The sequence below is a fragment of the Cetorhinus maximus genome, chromosome 7, assembly GCF_964194155.1.
Source record: "Cetorhinus maximus chromosome 7, sCetMax3.hap1.1, whole genome shotgun sequence".
Lineage (NCBI taxonomy): Eukaryota > Metazoa > Chordata > Chondrichthyes > Lamniformes > Cetorhinidae > Cetorhinus > Cetorhinus maximus.
The window spans coordinates 53,787,768-53,806,685 of NC_135885.1; the positions used below are offsets into that span (position 1 = coordinate 53,787,768).

The 18,918-nt window shown below is 41.0% G+C and overlaps 1 protein-coding gene across 2 annotated transcripts in view; it reads left to right on the forward strand.

The window, feature by feature from the left end:
- cwf19l2 (CWF19 like cell cycle control factor 2) overlaps positions 1-18,918 on the forward strand; it is a 241,711-nt gene that overhangs the window by 127,913 nt on the left and 94,880 nt on the right. For both annotated transcript variants that reach the window (XM_078545514.1, XM_078545515.1), the window contains exons 9-11: positions 1,665-1,785; positions 10,378-10,488; positions 18,216-18,332. In XM_078545514.1, coding sequence (XP_078401640.1) covers positions 1,665-1,785; positions 10,378-10,488; positions 18,216-18,332 — 349 coding nt within the window. The remainder of the gene's footprint in view (positions 1-1,664; positions 1,786-10,377; positions 10,489-18,215; positions 18,333-18,918) is intronic.

Sequence of the window (18,918 nt, forward strand, 5' to 3'; positions counted from 1 at the left end):
TTTCAAAATTAATTTTAGTCCCTCATGAAGGATTCCAGTAACTTCCCCACCACCAGTGCTCGGTTGGCTTGTAGTTTCCTGGTTTATTCTTCTCCCCTTTCTTGAATAGTGAGATAATATTAGCAAACCTTCAGTCTTGCTCCTCATCCAGTGAGCGCTGAAAAGTTGTGATAAATACCTGTGCCATTTGTACCTTTGCTTCTTTTAGCAACTTAGGATGCATTCTATCTGGACCGGATAACCTACCAATTTTAAGTCGTGCTAATCTTTTTAGTATGTCATCTCTACCTATTACTATCACACCCATAACTTCATTCTTCTCTTTGTTTAATCTTAACATCATCCGCTTCCTTCTATGAAAATTATCATTTAATACTTTAGCCACGTCTTCAGTCTCTGTACAAATATTCTCCTTTGGATCTTTTATAGTCCCAATTTTTTCCCTCTCAAACTGCTAGCACTGTATTAGTTTAGAAAATATATTAGGGTTCAATTTAATGTTGCCTGTAACTCCTGATTTGTAACCTCTCTTGACCTCCCTTATTAACTTTTTCACTTCCCTCTTGTACTACCCATAATCTTCCTGATTATTGACTGACCCTTGCTCCTGACATTTGTCCTATGTCTTTTTCTGTTTTATTTTAACTTTTACATCCCTTGCCATGCAGGGCATATTATCTTAGGGTGCTCCAGCTTTTTCCTTCAAAGGAATATGCCTATTTTAGATTTGAACTGTATATTCCATTTGCTCTTTTAGTGCTTTACCCTTAACTGCATTTCCCAATCAACCTGTGCTAGGTTCTTTCCATTGAAATTGGCTCTTCCCTAGTAGAGCATTTTACTTTCAATGTGTTCTGGTTTCTTTCCATAATTAAGTAGAATTATGTTGTGGTCGCTGTTAACTAGATGATCACCTTCTGTGACATGCTCCATTTGCCATACTTCATTTCTCAGGATAAGATACAAAATTGCTTCCTCCCTTGTTGGACTGGAGACATATCGATAGAGAAAGTTCTCCTGTACCCAACAGGAATCACTCTCCCCTATTCTATGATTTTTCCAGTCTATATTATATCTTTCTCAGTATTCTGCATTCAGCTGGTGCTCTGATTCTGACTTTATCCTCAGCCTTATTTTCTCCGCTCTCACCGAGTCTCTCGCTGTTTCCCCTTGGGGTTGCTCTCAGTGACTAAGTAAACACATTAATAAACACTTACCCAGTGAGTTAATATGAACCTTTATGGAAGTTCAAAGTGGGTTTGCAGGGATAGAATTGTTGCTGTTTTGGTCAAATAAAGTTGTTGATTTCTAGAAATAAATTTTAGATAAATGATGGTGAGCTAAACCACAACACTTCTGTGTTCATTATTTTCATAAATAGAATTCATTAAGTGTTGCAGTCACTGTTAACAATGCTTTATTTTGTATTTTGATGTAATTTTGCCGCATTTTATAAAAAGCAATATCAAAATATAGTTAACTTACAAGATTACATATTAAACAACTTAATAGTATGTAATTAATAAATCAAGCAAATAATTTTTCCATTTTAAAATTGTGAAAGGTACACAAACCTTGTGAAACTTTGCATGCCTTTGGTAGAGACTTATGAAAAAGTTACTCACATTTCCTTTCCATGGGGTTTACCCCTTTTTCCCATGAAGCACTGTTGCTATTCCAGCCAGATCACTTGATACAGGAGAAGAACCTCTACAAACCCTCAGTGAAGAAGAGATGAATAAACTGGGAGCAAAGATAATCAAAGCAGAGCTGATGGGAAACCTGGTAAGATTTAGAATTGTTAATATAACTAAATTGTAAATGTGTTCGGAGTACTGACATTAAAATGTGTTTAACGTAAGCAAACAGGATGTAGCTATAGTCAAATTTTGGCTATGGCTACAGAGTCACAGAATCACGTATGTTTAATTGAGATACTCTATGGTGTCTTTAATTAATAAAGTAAGGAGTTTACTCACAGCCCCATTTGGAAATCCTCAACAGTTGTTATTATTGGGTTTTTACTTATACTTCCATTTCCATTTATGCAAGCATGCATATTGATATAGCCAGGGAGGGATTGCAATTATAGATGTATTAAAAAAAAAACTCCTGGCGAAGCACATTTTTAAATTATTATTTCAACAACTTCGACTCAGTCACTGACAATTCTTACAATCCATATAACAGACCTCTTAAACCAGTGTTTTCATGTTTCTGTGAATTATTTTCATTTTACGAGAGATTCAAATGTTCAGTATTTATTTCTAAGAGAACCTGTAGCACTCCATATCATTACCACATTTCTCTCTGCCACAATGTAATAGTGCGCCCTGTGTACATTTCTGTAAGAACCACTAATCTTGTTCTCAATTCCTTTGCAAGCTAACCTTCTGTTTCTGCAGGTATATTTAATTTCTAGAGAATGTTGTCTACATCTATGCTTACCTTATGCCCATGTCTGTTTTAAGCTTTTGAAGGTAGTCTCTATAATTGTCAGCTGGCTTTTGCATGTTTTCAAGGCTCCAGGGTCTCAAATATGTTCCGACAGGTTTTTTCTAATTTGGTACACACTCAATTATGGGATATTTTACTACTGTTGTAGGAATTGAAACAATTTTTTTTAATGTTAAAGGTGTTATATAAATGCAAGTTTTGTTGATGAGGATTGAGATCAACTTAACTGGTAACTTAAAACCTCTAACAGTTGCATCTGAAAGACAGTATTATGCTTTACCCCTTAATGCAATAGTTTTGCTATGTTTCAAAGTACATGAAAATAACACATGTTTCACCTAAGCTACCTTGAAACGTACATCAGACCTTTAATATGGTTGCTCACTCATGTGGTGAACTACTAATATGGAGTCAGTCTAGTTCTGTTGGCTACAAGTGGTAGACTTGAGGTAAATTCAGACATAAAGTAGCATTCCTTTGAAGGTGTACTGAAAGAAGACTATTCACAAAAGTTACATTTCCCTTGACTATTCAGTGGATAGGTATCCAACTTGTAATAAATAGTACAGCACCAACTCTTACCATTTGGTCCATCAAGTCTGTGCCAGCTTTTTCAAAGTCATTCTGCTATTAAATTATTTACATCTGTAGTAGTTTGTGCATCTCTGTCAATGCTTTGTCACTAGGGCACTGTATACATACCACTGTTTATGCATTGCTATCCTAGTCTTCCAATTGATAAGATGTTGCATAAATCCATTAAATGTTAATGCAAAGAGATCAGGACTGGTGAAGTACTGACTGTGTACGTAGCATTTCAGGGGCATGTAAGTGTCTAGAGTACTGTACAGGTGCTTAACAAGTAAATTATGTAACTACATCTTGGTTAGACTCTCTTAGGGGCCTTAGTGGCCAAAACAATGGTGAGATCCAGGGACCTCTGTATGTTGGATCATTACAAGGTACAACATAATTCTGCTGTCTTTGGTAGGTTGGTTGAACATGTGTTCTAACAGACTGCATCTCAGGTTATAAAGCCGCAATTTATTTCACATAGGACAAACTTAGTATCATTTTCAGAATGTATTATTAAGTGCAGTTGATGCTGAGCCTGAACTGCTGTTCAACTTGCAATACTACCACATGCCCCAAACCTCTCATTATTGGTATTCATATATTTGACATCTTATAACATTGAAAGCAAATCAATGTCGTAACATGGGCAGCTTAATATTTATTTCAAATAGTGCAGTTAAGTTCTTGTATTATCAAAATTCTTCTTTTTTTCTATTGAAAGAATCTGTGCCATGTGATAGACAAAGTCCATTATTTCCTACTTTGACACATTGTTGTTTAGGCTAATGTTTTGTGAAATATGTTCAAAGTCAGTCTAGCATTTATATTTGTTGCCTTCAGCAGAGTTAAATCAGACTAATTACGTAAAGAAGTAGTTTAATAGCATTAGCACTAGTGTGTGAGAAATTTCAGCAGTGCAGTATTTCACATATATTACTGACTTTAAACCTCTATATCCTTGTATCGAAATAATTATAAGGATCAATGATGGGACATGTGGCATTGCTTATGTACAATGAATAGCTGACCTCCTCACTGACAGATGAGACTGACCTGCTAATTGACAGATGAGAAAGGCAATATTTGTAGGGTCCTATCTAGAATATAAGAATGTCCTTGATGGTTACATTAAGACAGAACTGAAAGAATTAAGAACCAGTAAAGGGTAAAATTTTCAGTGCAAAACAGACCACTAAACGTTGGAAATATTATAAAGGAGAGGATCTGCCCTCAGTCCAATTCATGATGTGTAAGAGGCAGGATAATAATTGCGGGTAACTTTAACTATCCCAAAATAAACTGGGACAATGATAATTAATGTGGTACAAGCTTTTATAAAGAATCCTGGCTTCCTGGACTGCTTCCTGGATCATGGGAAATTGATCTTGATTCTGGGAAATTAAGTGGGTTAAATGTCTGATGTGAGAGCAGGGAAAAAAAATTGGAAAATGAAGACAACGTTGTTAAATTTGGTATAAGAATATTAAAAGATAATGAAGAGTCAAAGTTAAGGGTGCTGGATTAGAAAAGAGCTAACATCAGCAAGATAAGAGGGTATCTGGGCTAATTTAACTAGGTAAAAAAGTTAATAAACATCTGAATAGATCTGTAGTGGGAAAACTTCAAAACAAAGTATACATTAGCACTGGACTAGTAATCCAGAGACTCAGGGTAATGCTCTGGGGACCCGGGTTTGAATCCCATCACTGTAGATGGTGGAATTTGAATTCAACAAAATATCTGGAATTAAGAGTCTAATGATAGCCATGAAACCATGTCCATTGTCGTAAAAATCCATCTGGTTCACTAATGTCCTTTAAGGAAGGAAATCTGCTGCCCTTACCTGGTCTGGCCTACATGTGACTCCAGACCCACAGCAATGTGGTTGACTCTTAAAATACCCTCTGAAATGGCCTAGCAAGCCACTCAGTTGCATCAAACTGCTAAAAACAAGTCAATAAGGAAAGAAACCGAATGGATGACCCAGCATTGACCTAGGCACCAGAAACGACAATGGCAAACTCAGCCCAGTTGACCCTGCAAAGTCCTCCTTACTGACACGTAGGGGGCTTGTGCCAAAATTGTGAGAGCTGTCTCATCAAGCAACAGCCTGACGTAGTCATGCTCACGGAATCATACCTTACAGATAATGTCCCAGACACCAGCTTCACCCTCCCTGGGTCTGACCTGTCCCCCTGGCAGGCAGACCCAGCAGAGGCGGTGGCACAGTGGTATACAGTTGGGAGGGAGTTGCCCTGGGAGTCCTCAACATCTTCTCAGACCCCATGAAGTCTCATGGCACCAGGCCTAACATGGGAAAGGAAACCTCCTGCTGATTACCATGTACTGCCCTCCCTCAGCTGATGAATCAGTGCTCCTCCATGTTGAATGCCACTTGGAGGAAGCACTGAGGGTGGCAAGGGCACAGAATGTACTCTGGGTGGGGGACTTCAATGTCCATCACCAAGACTGGCTCAGTAGCACCACTACAGACCAAGCTGGCTGAGTCCTAAAGGACATAGCTGCTAGACTGGGTCTGCGGCAGATGGTGAGGGAACCAACAAGAGGGAAAAACATACTTTACTTCATCCTCACCAATCTGCCTGCCGCAGATGCATCTGTCCATGACAGTATTGGTAGAAGTGACCACCGCACAGTCCTTGTGGAGATGAAGTCCTGTCTTCACATTGAGGAAAACCTCCATCGTATTATATGGCACTACCACCGTGCTAAATGGGATAGATTTCGAACAGGTCTAGCAACTCAAGACTGGGTATCTATGAGGTGCTATGGGCCATCAGCAGCAGCAGAATTGGACTCACCCACAATCTGTAACCTCATGGCCCGGCATATTCCCCCGCTCTACTATTACCATCAAGCCAGGGGATCAACCCTGGTTCAATGAAGAGTGCAGGAGGGCATGCCAGGAGTAGCACCAGGCATACCTAAAAATGAGGTGTGAACCTGGTGAAGCTATAACACAGGACTACTTGTGTGCCAAACAGCATAAGCAGCAAGTGTTAGACAGAGCTAAGTGATCCCACAAGCAACAGATCAGGAGTTCTGCAGTCCTACCACATCCAGTTATGAGTGGTGGTAGACAATTAAACAACTCACTGGAGGAGGAGGCTCCACAAATACCCCCATCCTCAATGATGAGGGAGCCCAACACATCAATGTGAAAGATAAGGTTGAAGCATTCGCAACAATCTTCAGCCAGAAGTGCCGAGTGGATGATCCACCTCGGCCTCCTCCGGAGGTCCCCAGCTTCACAGATGCCAGTCTTCAGCCAATTTGATCCACTCCATGTGATATCAAGAAACAGCTGAAGGCACTGGATACTACAAAGGCTATGGACCCTGACAATATTCCGGCAATAGTACTGAAGACTTGTGCTCCAGAACTAGTCGCGCCCTTAGCCAAGCTGTTCCAGTACAGCTACAACACTGGCATCTTGGCGGCTATGTGAAAAATTTCCCAGATATGTCCTGTACACAAAAAGCAGGACAAATCCAACCTGTCCAATTACCGCCTCATCAGTCCACTCTCGATCATCAATAAAGTGATGGAAGTACTATCCAGCAGCACTTGCTTAGCAATAACCTGCTCACTGACGTTCAGCTTGGGTTCCGGCAGGGTCACTCGGCTCCTAACCTCATCACAGCCTTTGTTGAAATATGGACAAAGCTGAACTGCAGAGGTAAGGTGAGAATGACTGGCCCTGACGTCAAGGCAGCATCTGACAGAGTGTGGCATGAGGAAGCCCTAGCAAAACTGGAGTCAATGTGAATCAGGGGAATAACTCTCCATTGGTTGGAGTCCTACCTAGCACGAAGGAAGATGATTGTGGTTGTTGGAGGTCAATCATCTCAATTCCAGGGCATCACTGCAGGAGTTGCTCAGGATAATGTCCTGGGCCCAACCATTTTCAGCTGCTTCTTCAATGACCTTCCTTTCATCATAAGGTCAGAAGTGGGGATGTTTGCTGATGACTGCACAATGTTCAGTACCATTCACAACTCCTCAGATACTGTCCAAATGCAGCAAGACCTGGACAATATCCAGGCCTGTGCTGACAAGTGGCAAGTAACTTTAGTGCTACGCAAGTGCCAGACAATGACCATCTCCAACAAGAGAGAATATAACCGTCGCTCCTTGATGTTCAATGGCATTACCATCACTGAATCCCCCACTCTCAACATCCTAGGGGGTTACCATTGACCAGAAACTGAACTGGACAAGCCGTTTAATACTGTGGCTACGGAGCAGGTCAGAGGCTAGGAATCCTGCGGTGAATAACTCATCTCTTGACTCCCCAAAGCCTGTCCACTATCTACAAGGCATAAGCCAGGAATGAGATGGAATATTCTCCACTTGCCTGGACGAGTGTAGCTCCAACAACACTCAAGAAGCTTGACACCATCCAGGAGAAAGCAGCCCGCTTGATTGTCACCCCGTCTACAAACATTCACTCCCTCCAACACCAACGCACCATGGCAGCCACGTGTACCGTCTACAAGATGCACTGCAGGAACTTGCCAAGGCTCCTTAGACAGTACCTTCCAAACCCACGACTGCTACTATCTAGAAGGACAAGGGCAGCAGACCCATGGGAACACCACCACCTGGAAGTTCCCCTCCGAGTCACTCACCATCCTGACTTGGAAATATATCGCCGTTCCTTCACTATCACTGGGTCAAAATCCTGGAACTCCCTCCCTAACAGCACTGTGGGTGTACCTACACCACATGGATTGCAGCGGTTCAGGAAGGCAGCTCACCATCACCTTTTCAAGGGCAATTAGGGATGGGCAAATAAATACTGGCCTAGCCAGTGACACCGACATCCCATGAATGAATTTTAAAAAATGAAGCTGATGAAATTAAAGTGGCAGTGGCAACATGGTTGTGAAATCGGCTATGAGAGAGAAAGCAGAGAGAAAGCATAGAGTGCTGGATATGGTGGATTTTCAGGCTAGAGACAGGTATACAATGGTGTCCCCCAGGGCTGGTATTAGAATCACTGCTCCTTTTGATATATGTTAATAGCCTAAACTTGGATACAGGAGATATGCCTGAAGCTTGCAGATGACATGAAACTTGGATATGTAGTGAACAGTTGAGGAGGATAGGAGATTTCAGGATGGCATAGAGAGACTAAGTTTAATCTGTTATGTTTTTTCACCAATGTAGAGAATTGTAAAATGATGCATTTTGGGAGGAAGAATGAGCAGAGACAATAAAAAATTTAAAATAGTTAATTTAAATTAGTTTGTCGGAATAGAGAATGTTAAGGGTTCATATACACAAAACTTTGAACATGCCAGACAAATTGAAAAAGCAAATGAGATCCTTGGCTTTATAGAGACATAAGAATACAAAAGCAAGGAACTTATGCTAACTCTATAAATTAAGGGTTAGGAGATAGAGGGCAGCATTGTGTAAAGTTCTGGTTGCTTTCGGAAAGATGTTAATGCCTTGAGATGGTGCAGAGGAGATTTGCCAAAATTATATCAGGGATGAGGGAATTCAGTCATGTGGAGAGACTAAAAAAGCTAGGACACTCTCAGAGCAAAGAAGGTTGTTGACAGACATGATAGTAACTTTCAGATCTATGGAGAAAGAGTGAAGAGTGGACCTAATTGGAAAGCTCTCCGAAAGAGCTGGCCCTTGAAGTATGCTGTATGATTTGATGTGTTCACAATTAATGAGAGATTTTGCTAGGGTTTTGATCTGACTCATTGGTTGTGGATTGCTTTGCTCTGTCTGTTGCACACCGCTTCTCCTGTTTAGCATGCATGTAGTCCTAAATTGTAGCTTCAACAGGTTGACACCTCATTTTTGGCTTGATGGTGATGGTAGAGTGAGGGACATGCTAAACCACGAGGTTACAAATTGCGGTGGAATACAATTCTGCTGCTGACGATCCACAGTGCCTCATGGGTTGCCCAGTTTTGAGCTGCTAGATCTGTTCTGAATCTATCCCATTTAGCACAGTGGTGTGCCACAAAATGATGCAGAGTATCCTCAGTGTGAAGATGAGACTTCATCTCCACAAGGACTTTGCAGTGGTCACCCTTGTTGGCACATCTGCGTCATGTAGATTGGTGAGTAGGAGGTCAAGCAGATCTTTCCTTTTTGTTTGTTCTCTCACCCCATGACACAAACCTAATCTGGCACGTATGTCTTTCAGGACTTGGCCAGCTTGGTCAGTAGTGGTACTGTGGAACCACTCTTGGTGATGGATGTTGAAATCCCTCACCCAGAGAACATTTTGTGCCCTTGGTACCCTCAGTGTTCCTGTCGAGCGGTGTTCAACATGGAGGAGTACAGATTAATCAGCTAAGGGAAGCCAATAGGTGGTAATCAGCAAGAAGTTTCGTTGCCCATGTTTGACCATGAGACAGAGTCAATGCTAAGGACTCCCAGGCCACTCCCTCCTGACTGTCAGGTGAGTCTGTTCTGTCGGTATTGACCTACATTGGTTCCATTTCCCCCATGTAGCAATTTCAAAATCCTCATATTGATCCTCAAATTTCTTCATGACTTTGCCCATTTCCTACTTCAGTAACGTACTTAACCTAATGCTCTTCCCCATGTCCTTTGTTCCTGTAACTCTGGCCAGGCATGTAGCATGTATTCATTTATCAGTGCCAGACTCAGCCCTAATCTCTGGAACTCTTTTCAGTCTCAATTCTTCTCTCCACAGCTTTAAGTGCCATCACAAAACTATATATTTTTCTATGCTGTTAGTCATCATCCATATTTCCCATTCACTCCTTCATGAATATTATTTTTCGATGATTATTTTTCAATGTTTTTAACACTAAAGGCACTATAAAAATGCAAGTTGGTGGTTCTTGTTCTCAGCCTAGACTTTTAACGTCAATGGTTATGTATCTATAGAGGATATCACATCTGTTCTTATCAAAAGCCCACATATATGCTCTTTCCAGCACTGGTCAATGGATAGTGATCAGGATCAGGAAATGTGGCTTTCCGTGGCATACAGGTGCTGAGGCCAAATATAGTGCTCCTCCTGCCAGGCACTCAGCTCAGACCTTGGAATGAACCTACCTATATTGTATTCTGTTTATACTACATTGTAGGTGAATGATTAAAGTGATAAAAGGTAGATGTCCATTGTAATATGAGTGGAAAGTAAATACTTAGTAAAATTGCAATATGGTGCCAACAGCATCAATGTAAATGTCATTATGACAATTTCCTCTGATGTCATCTTGGTGATCATTTTTTTTAAGTGTGTTATAGTCTATCTGAACATTTGGAACAGCTTATACACTGGATGTTTTAATCAATACACTTATAATTTTGGTATTCAAGGAACTGGCATCTAAACTTAAGGCTCGATTGGAGGAAGCTCATAAATTGAAAAATCAAGGACAAAAGCATATTACAACAACTTCTACAGCACCAAAGAGGACAGACAATGTGGTAAGACTGCACTAACGGCTAATTTACAAATGTCTAATATCCTCAGTGTATCTATCCATATAGAAACTGATAAATAGCTGTAATATCATGTCATCATAAATTAATCTTTTGAAATGTTATGAGTAAAATATGTATTTTGAGATTCAATAATGTCAGAAGTATATCTGTTCTTCACAAAAAAACCTGTCCCACTGAATAAACTTTGTTTATACTTTAGGCAAATGATGAAAATGATAAACATAGAATTCAGTTTTAATAGTTGATGGAACTAAATTGATTTGTAGCTTGTAAAATAATCGCTATGACAGTGTAATACTTTTTCAAGGTTTTCTCTATATCACAGTGAGAATATTTATGCTGTGTGTCATCTATTCTAGCATTTCAGCACACAGCCCTTACTGTCCAGATTTAGTTTTTTGAAGCTTTCATCTATATTTTGAAATCCATTTTTGCTCCTTGATCTCATTTTAAATTTTAATTAAAAATGAGATCTCTCTCAATCTATTAAAACAAGTCATAATAATACTTTGTCTTAATTTCCTAACTGCTCCAAGGAGTAGGTGCAGCATAAATTTATCAGAATGATACTTGGGCTAAAAGGGTTAAATTATGAGGCATGGTTGCATAAAGTAGGCTTGTGTTCCCTTACAGATATAAGATTACAAAGTGATCTAATTGAGGTGTTTAAGATGAATAAAGGAGATGATAGATTTAGTAGAAACAATTTTCTCTGGTGGAAGAGTCCAAAACAAAGGGGCATAACCTTAAAATTAGAACCAGGCAGTTGATGTCAAGGTGCATTTCTTCACAAAGTTTAGCTGGTAACTCTACTTCTGACCCGTCCTCATGGGTACATCTTCATAAAAAGTGGAGGTTTCTTTATGCAGCTGGCACTTTTCAGTGCAAAACACGAGTACTTGGCAGTATGCTATTTACCACTGACTGTATTAATTTAAGTTATTCACTATTTGTTTTGCAATAGTTTGTATGAAATGATCTGAATTGAGACATGGAACTATTAACTTATCAAATTCAAAGATCAGATTTGCAGGATAAATGTTACTTTTATTCCAGCACAAAACAACTGACTATGCTTATGGCAGTGATTGAGCATGAGATGGAAAGTACTGGGGTAATTTGCCAAATGTCACTACTGCTGAACATATTTATGTCTGATTAGAAATTGGCATAAGTCATTTTTTGCTGTGGAAAAAGAAAGCTTCATAAGTGTATTTTTGTATTTCTATAATTATTTCACTTCAATCTAACACAAGCATTGCATTTTATATAACTTACGGCAACTAAATAGAAAATCTTATTGACTCTTCAAAATTTTATCAAAATCATCTCAACTTTGATCTTGTTTGTAAATGATTTAGCTGCAACGAACTTACCAATTCTTAATCAGTGTGAAAATTGTCTGCCTATCTGCAGCAACATAATCACGTGTAAGATGTACCTTTGGTTATTTCGCAATGAGTTTCAAGTAAAGGTACAGCTATATATATATATATAATATTATATACATGTTGCCAGTGATGTGCACTCCTGGCATCATTTGCACTCGAACAAAATTATTAAAATGAACATCATACTTCAGGCAACATCTGAGATCTACTTTTAGTGGGTCCTGAAAACAGCTGCTGGAGGCATGGAAAACATGGGCCTTTCCTGATAATTATGAGAATTCTTTGAGGAGGTAACAAGCAGAATAGATAAAGGAGAACCAGTAGATGTAATATATTTGGATTTCCAAAAGGCGTTCGATAAGGTACCGCACATAAGGCTACTTAATAAGATAAGAGCCTATGATGTTGGGGGGTAGTATATGAGCATGGATAGAGGATTGGCTAACTAATAGAAGACAGAGAGTTGGGATAAGGAGGACAGTTTCAGGATGCCAACCTGTAACTAGTGGAGTGCCACAGGGATCAGTGCTGGGGCATCAATTATTTACAATATATGAATGAATTAGATGAGGGAAGTGAATGTACCATCGCCAAGTTTGCAGATGACACAAAAATAGGTGAGAAGGCAAGTGACGAGAATGACACAAGGAGTCTACAGAGAGATGTAGACAGGTTAAGTGAGCAAAAACTTGGCAGATGGAGTATAAAGTGGGAAAATGTGAGGTTATGCACTTTAGCAGGAAGAATAGAGGAGCTGAATATTATTTAACTAGAGAAAGACTGAGGAAGGCTGCAGCAGAGAGGGATTTGAGAGTCCTTGTGCATGAATCCCAAAAAGCTAACATACAAGTTCAACAGGTAATAGGGAAGACAATGATATGTTGGCCTATATTTGAAAGGGAATGGAGTATAAAAATAGGGAAGTCTAGTTAAAACTATACAAGACACTAGTTAGACCACACCTAGAATACTGTGAACAATTTTGGTCCCCTTGTCTAAGGAAAGATATACTGGCATTGGAGGCAGTCCAGAGAAGGTTCAATAGGTTGATCCCGGGTATGGAGGGATTTTCTTATGAGGAGAGGTTGAGTAGGTTGGGCCTGGACTCATTGGAGTTTATAAGAATGAGAGGCGACCTTACTGGAACATATAAGATTCTTAGGGGGCTTGACAGGGTAGATGCTGTGAGGTTGTTTTCCCTTATGGAAGAGTCTAGGACCAGAGGGCATAATCTCAGAGTAAGAGGGCACCCATTTAAAACAGAGATAAGGAGGAATTTCTTCTCTCAGAGGGTAGTCATTCTTTGGAATTCTTAACCGTAGAGGGCTGTAGAGGCTGGGTCATTAAGTATATTCAAGGCTGAGATATACAGATTTTTAATCAGTAAGGTAATCAAGTGTTATGGGGAGAAGGCAGGAAAGTGGAGTTGAGGATTGTCAGATCAGCCATGATCTCATTTAATGGCGGAGAGGACTCGATGGGCCGAATGGCCTACTTTTGCTCCTACGTCTTATGGTCTTAGAAACATAGAAAATAGGAGCAGGAGTAGGCCATTCAGCCCTTTGAGCCTGCTCCACTATTCATTATGATTATGGCTGATCACCCAACTCAATAGCCTGCTCCCGCTTTCTCCCCATATTCTTTGATCCCTTTCGCCCCAAGAGCTATATCTAACTCCTTCTTGAAAACATGCAATGTTTTGGCCTCAACTACTTTCTGTGGCAGCGAATTCCACAAGCTCACCACTCTCTGGGTGAAGAAATTTCTCCTCATCTCAGTCCTAAACGGTCTACCCCGTATCCTCAGACTGTGACCCCTGGTTCTGGACGCCCCCACCATCAGGAACATCCTTCCTCAATCTACCCTGTCTAGTCCTGTTAGAATTTTATAGGTTTCTATGAGATCCCCCCTCATTCTTCTGAACTCCAGCGAATATAATCCTAACCGACTCAATCTGTCCTCATGTGTCAGTCCCGCCATCCCAGGAATTACCTTCACTGCACTCCCTCAATAGCAAGAACATCCTTCCTCAGATAAGGAGACCAAAACTGCACACACTATTCCAGGTGTGGTCTCACCAAGACCCTGTATAATTGCAGCAAGACATCCCTGCTCCTGTACCCGAATCCTCTCACTATGAAGGCCAACATACCATTTGCTGCCTTTACCACCTGCTGCACCTGCATGCTTACCTTCAGCGATTGGTATATGAGGACACCCAGGTCTCGTTGCACATTCCCCTCTCTCAATTTATAGCCATTCAGATAATAATCTGCCTTCCTGATTTTGCTACCAAAGTGGATAACCTCACATTTATCCACATTATAGTGCATCTGCCATGCATTTGCCCACTCACTCAGCTTGTCCAAATCACACTGAAGCATCTCTGCATCCTCCTCACAGCTCAGCCTCCCACCCAGCTTTGTGTCATCTGCAAATTTGGAGATTTTACATTTAGTTCCCTCATGTAAGTCATTAATATATATTGTGAATAGCTGGGGTCCCAGCACCGATCTCTGCAGTACCCCACTAGTCACTGCCTGCCATTCGGAAAAAGACCCATTTATTCCTACTCTGTTTCCTGTCTGCCAACCAGTTTTCTATCCATCTCAATACACTACCCCCAATCCCATGCACTTTAATTTTACACGCTAACCTCTTATGTGGGACTTTGTCGAAAGCCTTCTGAAAGTTTAAATAAACCACACCCACTGACTCCCCCTCATCAAACCTACTAGTTACATTCTCGAAAGATTCCAGTAGATTTGTCAAGCATGATTTCCCTTTCGTAAATCCATGCTGACTCTGTCCGATTCTGCCACTGTTTTCCAAATGCTCAGCTATTAAATTTTTTATAAAAACTCTAGAATTTTCCCCACTACTGATGTCAGGCTGATTGGTCTATAATTCCCTGTTTTCTCTCTATCTCCCATTTTAAATAGTGGGGTTACATTAGCTACCCTCCAATCTGTAGGACCTGTTCCAGAGTCTATAGAATCTCGGAAGATGACCACCAATGCATACCCAATGCATGCATTATTTCTAGGGCCACTTCCTTAAGTACTCTGGGATGTAGATTATCAGGCCCTGGGGATTTATCAGCCTTCAATCCCATCAATTTCTCCGACACCATTTCCTTACTAATAGTGATTTATTTCAGTTCCTCCCTCTCGCTAAACCCTGTGTTCCCCAACATTTCTGGTATGTTATTTGTGTCCTCCTTTGTGAAGACAGAACCAAAGTATGTATTTAATTGGTCCCCATTATAAATTCTTTGTTCCCCATTATAAATTCCCCTGTTTCTGACTGTAAGGGACCTACATTTGTCTTCACCAATCTTTTTCTCTTCACATACCTATAGAAACTTGTACAGTCAGTTTTTATGTTCCCCGCAAGCTTCCTCACATACTCTATTTTCCCCTTCAATCCCTTGGTCCTCCTTTGCTGAATTCTAAAGTTCTCCCAATCCTCAGGTCTGTTGTGTTTTCTGGCCAGCTTGTATGCCTCTTCCTTGGATCTAATATTATCTCTAATTTCCCATGTAAACCATGGTTTGGCCACCTTTCCTATTTTACTTTTGCGACAGACAGGAATAAACAATTGTTGCAGTTCACCCATGCGCTCTTTGAATATTTGCCATTGGCTATCCACCATCATCCCTTTAAGAAACGTTTCCCAATCCATCATAGTCAACTCGCGCCTCATACCATCGTAGTTTCCTTTATTAAGATTCAGAACCCTAGCCTCAGAATCAACTACGTCACTCTCCATCTTAATGAAGAATTCTATCAAATTATGGTCACTCATCCCCAATGGGCCTCGCACAATTAGATTGCCAATTATTCCTTTCTCATTACACAATACCCAGTCTAGGATGGCCTGTTCTCTAGTTGGCTCCTCAACATATTGGTCCAGAAAACCATCCTGTATACACTCCAGGAATTCCTCCTCTACGGTATTGTTACTAATTTGATTTGCCCAATCTATATGCATATTAAAGTCACCCATAATTACAGATGTTCCTTTATTACATGCGTCTCTAATTTCCTGTTTAATGCCATTCCCAACATCACCACTACAGTTTGGGGGTCTATATATAACCCCCACTAACGTTTTTTGTCCCTTAGTGTTTCTCAGCTCTACCCATACAGATTCCACATTGTTGGAGCTAATATCTTTTCTCACTATTGCATTAATTTCCTCTTTAACCTGCAATGCAACTCCACCGCCTTTTCCTTTTTGTCTGTCCTTCCTAAATACTGAATACCCCTGGATGTTCAGTTCCTATCCCTGGTCACCCTGCATCCATGTCTCCATAATCCCGACTATATCATACCTGTTTACATCTATTTGCACGGTTAATTCATCCACTTTATTGCGAATGCTCCTCGCATTAAGGCACAAAGCTTTAAGGCTTGTCTTTTTAACATTACTTGTCCCGTTCCCACTATTTTTCACTGAGGCCCTCTTTGATTCCTGCCCTTGATTTCTTTGCCTATCACTTTTCTTATTCCCCTTTCTGTCTTTTGTTCTTGTCCTTGATTCCCCCTCATCTGACTCCTTGCATAGGTTCCCATCCCCCTGCCATTTTAGTTTAAATCCTCCCCAACCACCCTAGCAAATACTCCCCCTCAGACATCAGTCCCAGTCCTGCCCAGGTGTAACGCGTCCAGTTTGTACTGGTCCCACCTCCCCAATGTCCCAGGAATCTGAAACCCTCCCCCCACACCATCTCTTCAGCCACCGTATTCATCTGATACATCCTGCTATTTCTACTCTGACTAGCACGTGGCACTGATAGTAATCCTGAGATCACTACCTTTGAGGTCCTACTTTTCAACTTACTTCCTAACTCCCAAATTCTGCTTTTAGGACCTCATCCCTTTTTTTTACCTATGTCATTTGTGCCAATGTGTACCACGACCACTGGCTGTTCACCCTCCCCGTTCAAAACGCCCTGTAGCCGCTCTGAGACATCCTTGAGCCTAGCCCCAGGGAGGCAACATACCATCCTGGAGTCTCGTTTGTGGCTGCAGAAACACCTATCTATTCCCTTACAATTGAATCCCCTATAACTATTGCATTCCCACACTTTTTACTCCTTCCCTGTGCAGCAGAGCCAACCGTGGTGCAACAAATTTGGCTGTTGCTGCTTTCCTCTGGAGGCCATTCCCCTCAACAGTATCCAAAGCGGTATATCTGTTTTGCAGGGGCATAACCACAGGAGATTCCTGCAGGGCCTGCCTAGTCCTTTTGCTCTGCCCGATGGTCACCCATTCCCTTCCTGCCTGTGGACTCTTAGCCTGCGGTGTGACCACCTCTCTATACGTGCTATCCACGATACTCTCCGCCTCACGGATGCTCCACCATGTCCCCAGCCGCCACTCCAACTCCGAAATACGGGCTTCCAGGAGCTGCAGCTGGAGACACTTCCTGCACACATGCTGGCCCCGGGCACTGGAAATGTTCCTGGCTTCCCACATAGAGCAGGAGGAGCCCACTACGGCTTTGAACTCTCCTGCCATGACTTACCCCTTTAAATTAAATTAAACCTTTTGGAATAGACTTAATATCAAATAATATCAATTACTCTGGGGCCCTTCTTCCCTGCTCCTCGTTGTTACAGAATATAGCCCTTACAAACGATGAACCACAAAATAAGACCTTAAAAGCTATAAGCGATAAAAGTAGTAAATACTTACCCGACCGTACTCACGGTACTCAAAGGATCACCTCGTTCCCTCCTCACTGAACTCCCTCAGTCACCAAAATCCAACTTAAGCACTCTACTGCAGCCCAAAGCAGTACTCCAGTGTAGACAAAGTCAGTACTGTAAGATGGCCTGTTTTTGTAACCATTGAACTGGCGACACATAGATACAGCTGAAAGGATATATCTTGTCATGGACATCACAGTAGAAATGGATTTCTGCATGTTTTCTGGGACCAATGCCTGTGTAAATCAAGCACAGGCTGTCCCACTGTTAAATTGATAGGCTTTATGATCGAAAAATGGACACATTGCGTACCAATTTCTATCTCCTCAAGTCTATGTTTCGTACTGATTTGCCAAAATACAGGTACTTACGTAAAAGTATTTTTAAACTATTCTCCAAATTTCATTTGGCAACTTTGTACCTGACTTACACTACATATTTGTACTGATCTTGTGCTGAAACTGCTTTGCTTGGGCACAGAAGCAGTTGTAGTGCATCTGCATGTTACATTGCCTCACAACTTTCAAAATTAAAATGGGATACTTTTTGCAATAAATGTATATATTTATCTAAGAGGTTATGTCTTTCTTTAACTGATCTAGGCAGATGAAAATCAGGAGGTGATTCTAGTTCGCACTGATCAGTCAGGGAGAGTGTGGCCTGTAGGTGCTTCAGCAGAATCCGTAGCACACAAAGGAGGAAAAAAGAAAAGACGAATGGTAAATTTCACATGACTTTGAATTTGATTAATAGTCATAACTTCAAGTTAAAACAGGTAACTGCTTCCAAGAACTTCACTTGGCTCCTAGCAGAAGTATCAAGATTATACTTCAAATTAATTTCAGCACTGTGTGTTTTTTTTTAAATCCAAACACAGTTCAGTGAAGAAATGTAAAAAATTAAGGTTAAACCTTGTTGCTATTTGTATAATGCAAAATACGAGGCAAAACCTTCTGGTCTCCAGATTGTTGGAGACCGGACGACCGACTGAGATGTGAGTTAAGACCCTGTGGAAGTCCTGATGTGTGGACCTTCGTGGGAATTGCCCGGGAAGTTTCAGCTTCCAATGGGCAATTTCCCTGCTTCCCGGGACCCTCCGCGAATGTCTCAGACACTGAGTTAGAGTTGGAGATTTGGGACAGTTCTGAAGTACTTACCTGAATAGTTACCCAGCAAATGTTGGATGGATGGAAACCTAGTCTAACTCCTGGGTAACTTCAGAACTGACCCCCCGAACGCCCCCCAATCCCTCTGATTACCTCCCCTGACAGCCCAACTACCCCTCTTGATGACATCCCCCAACTA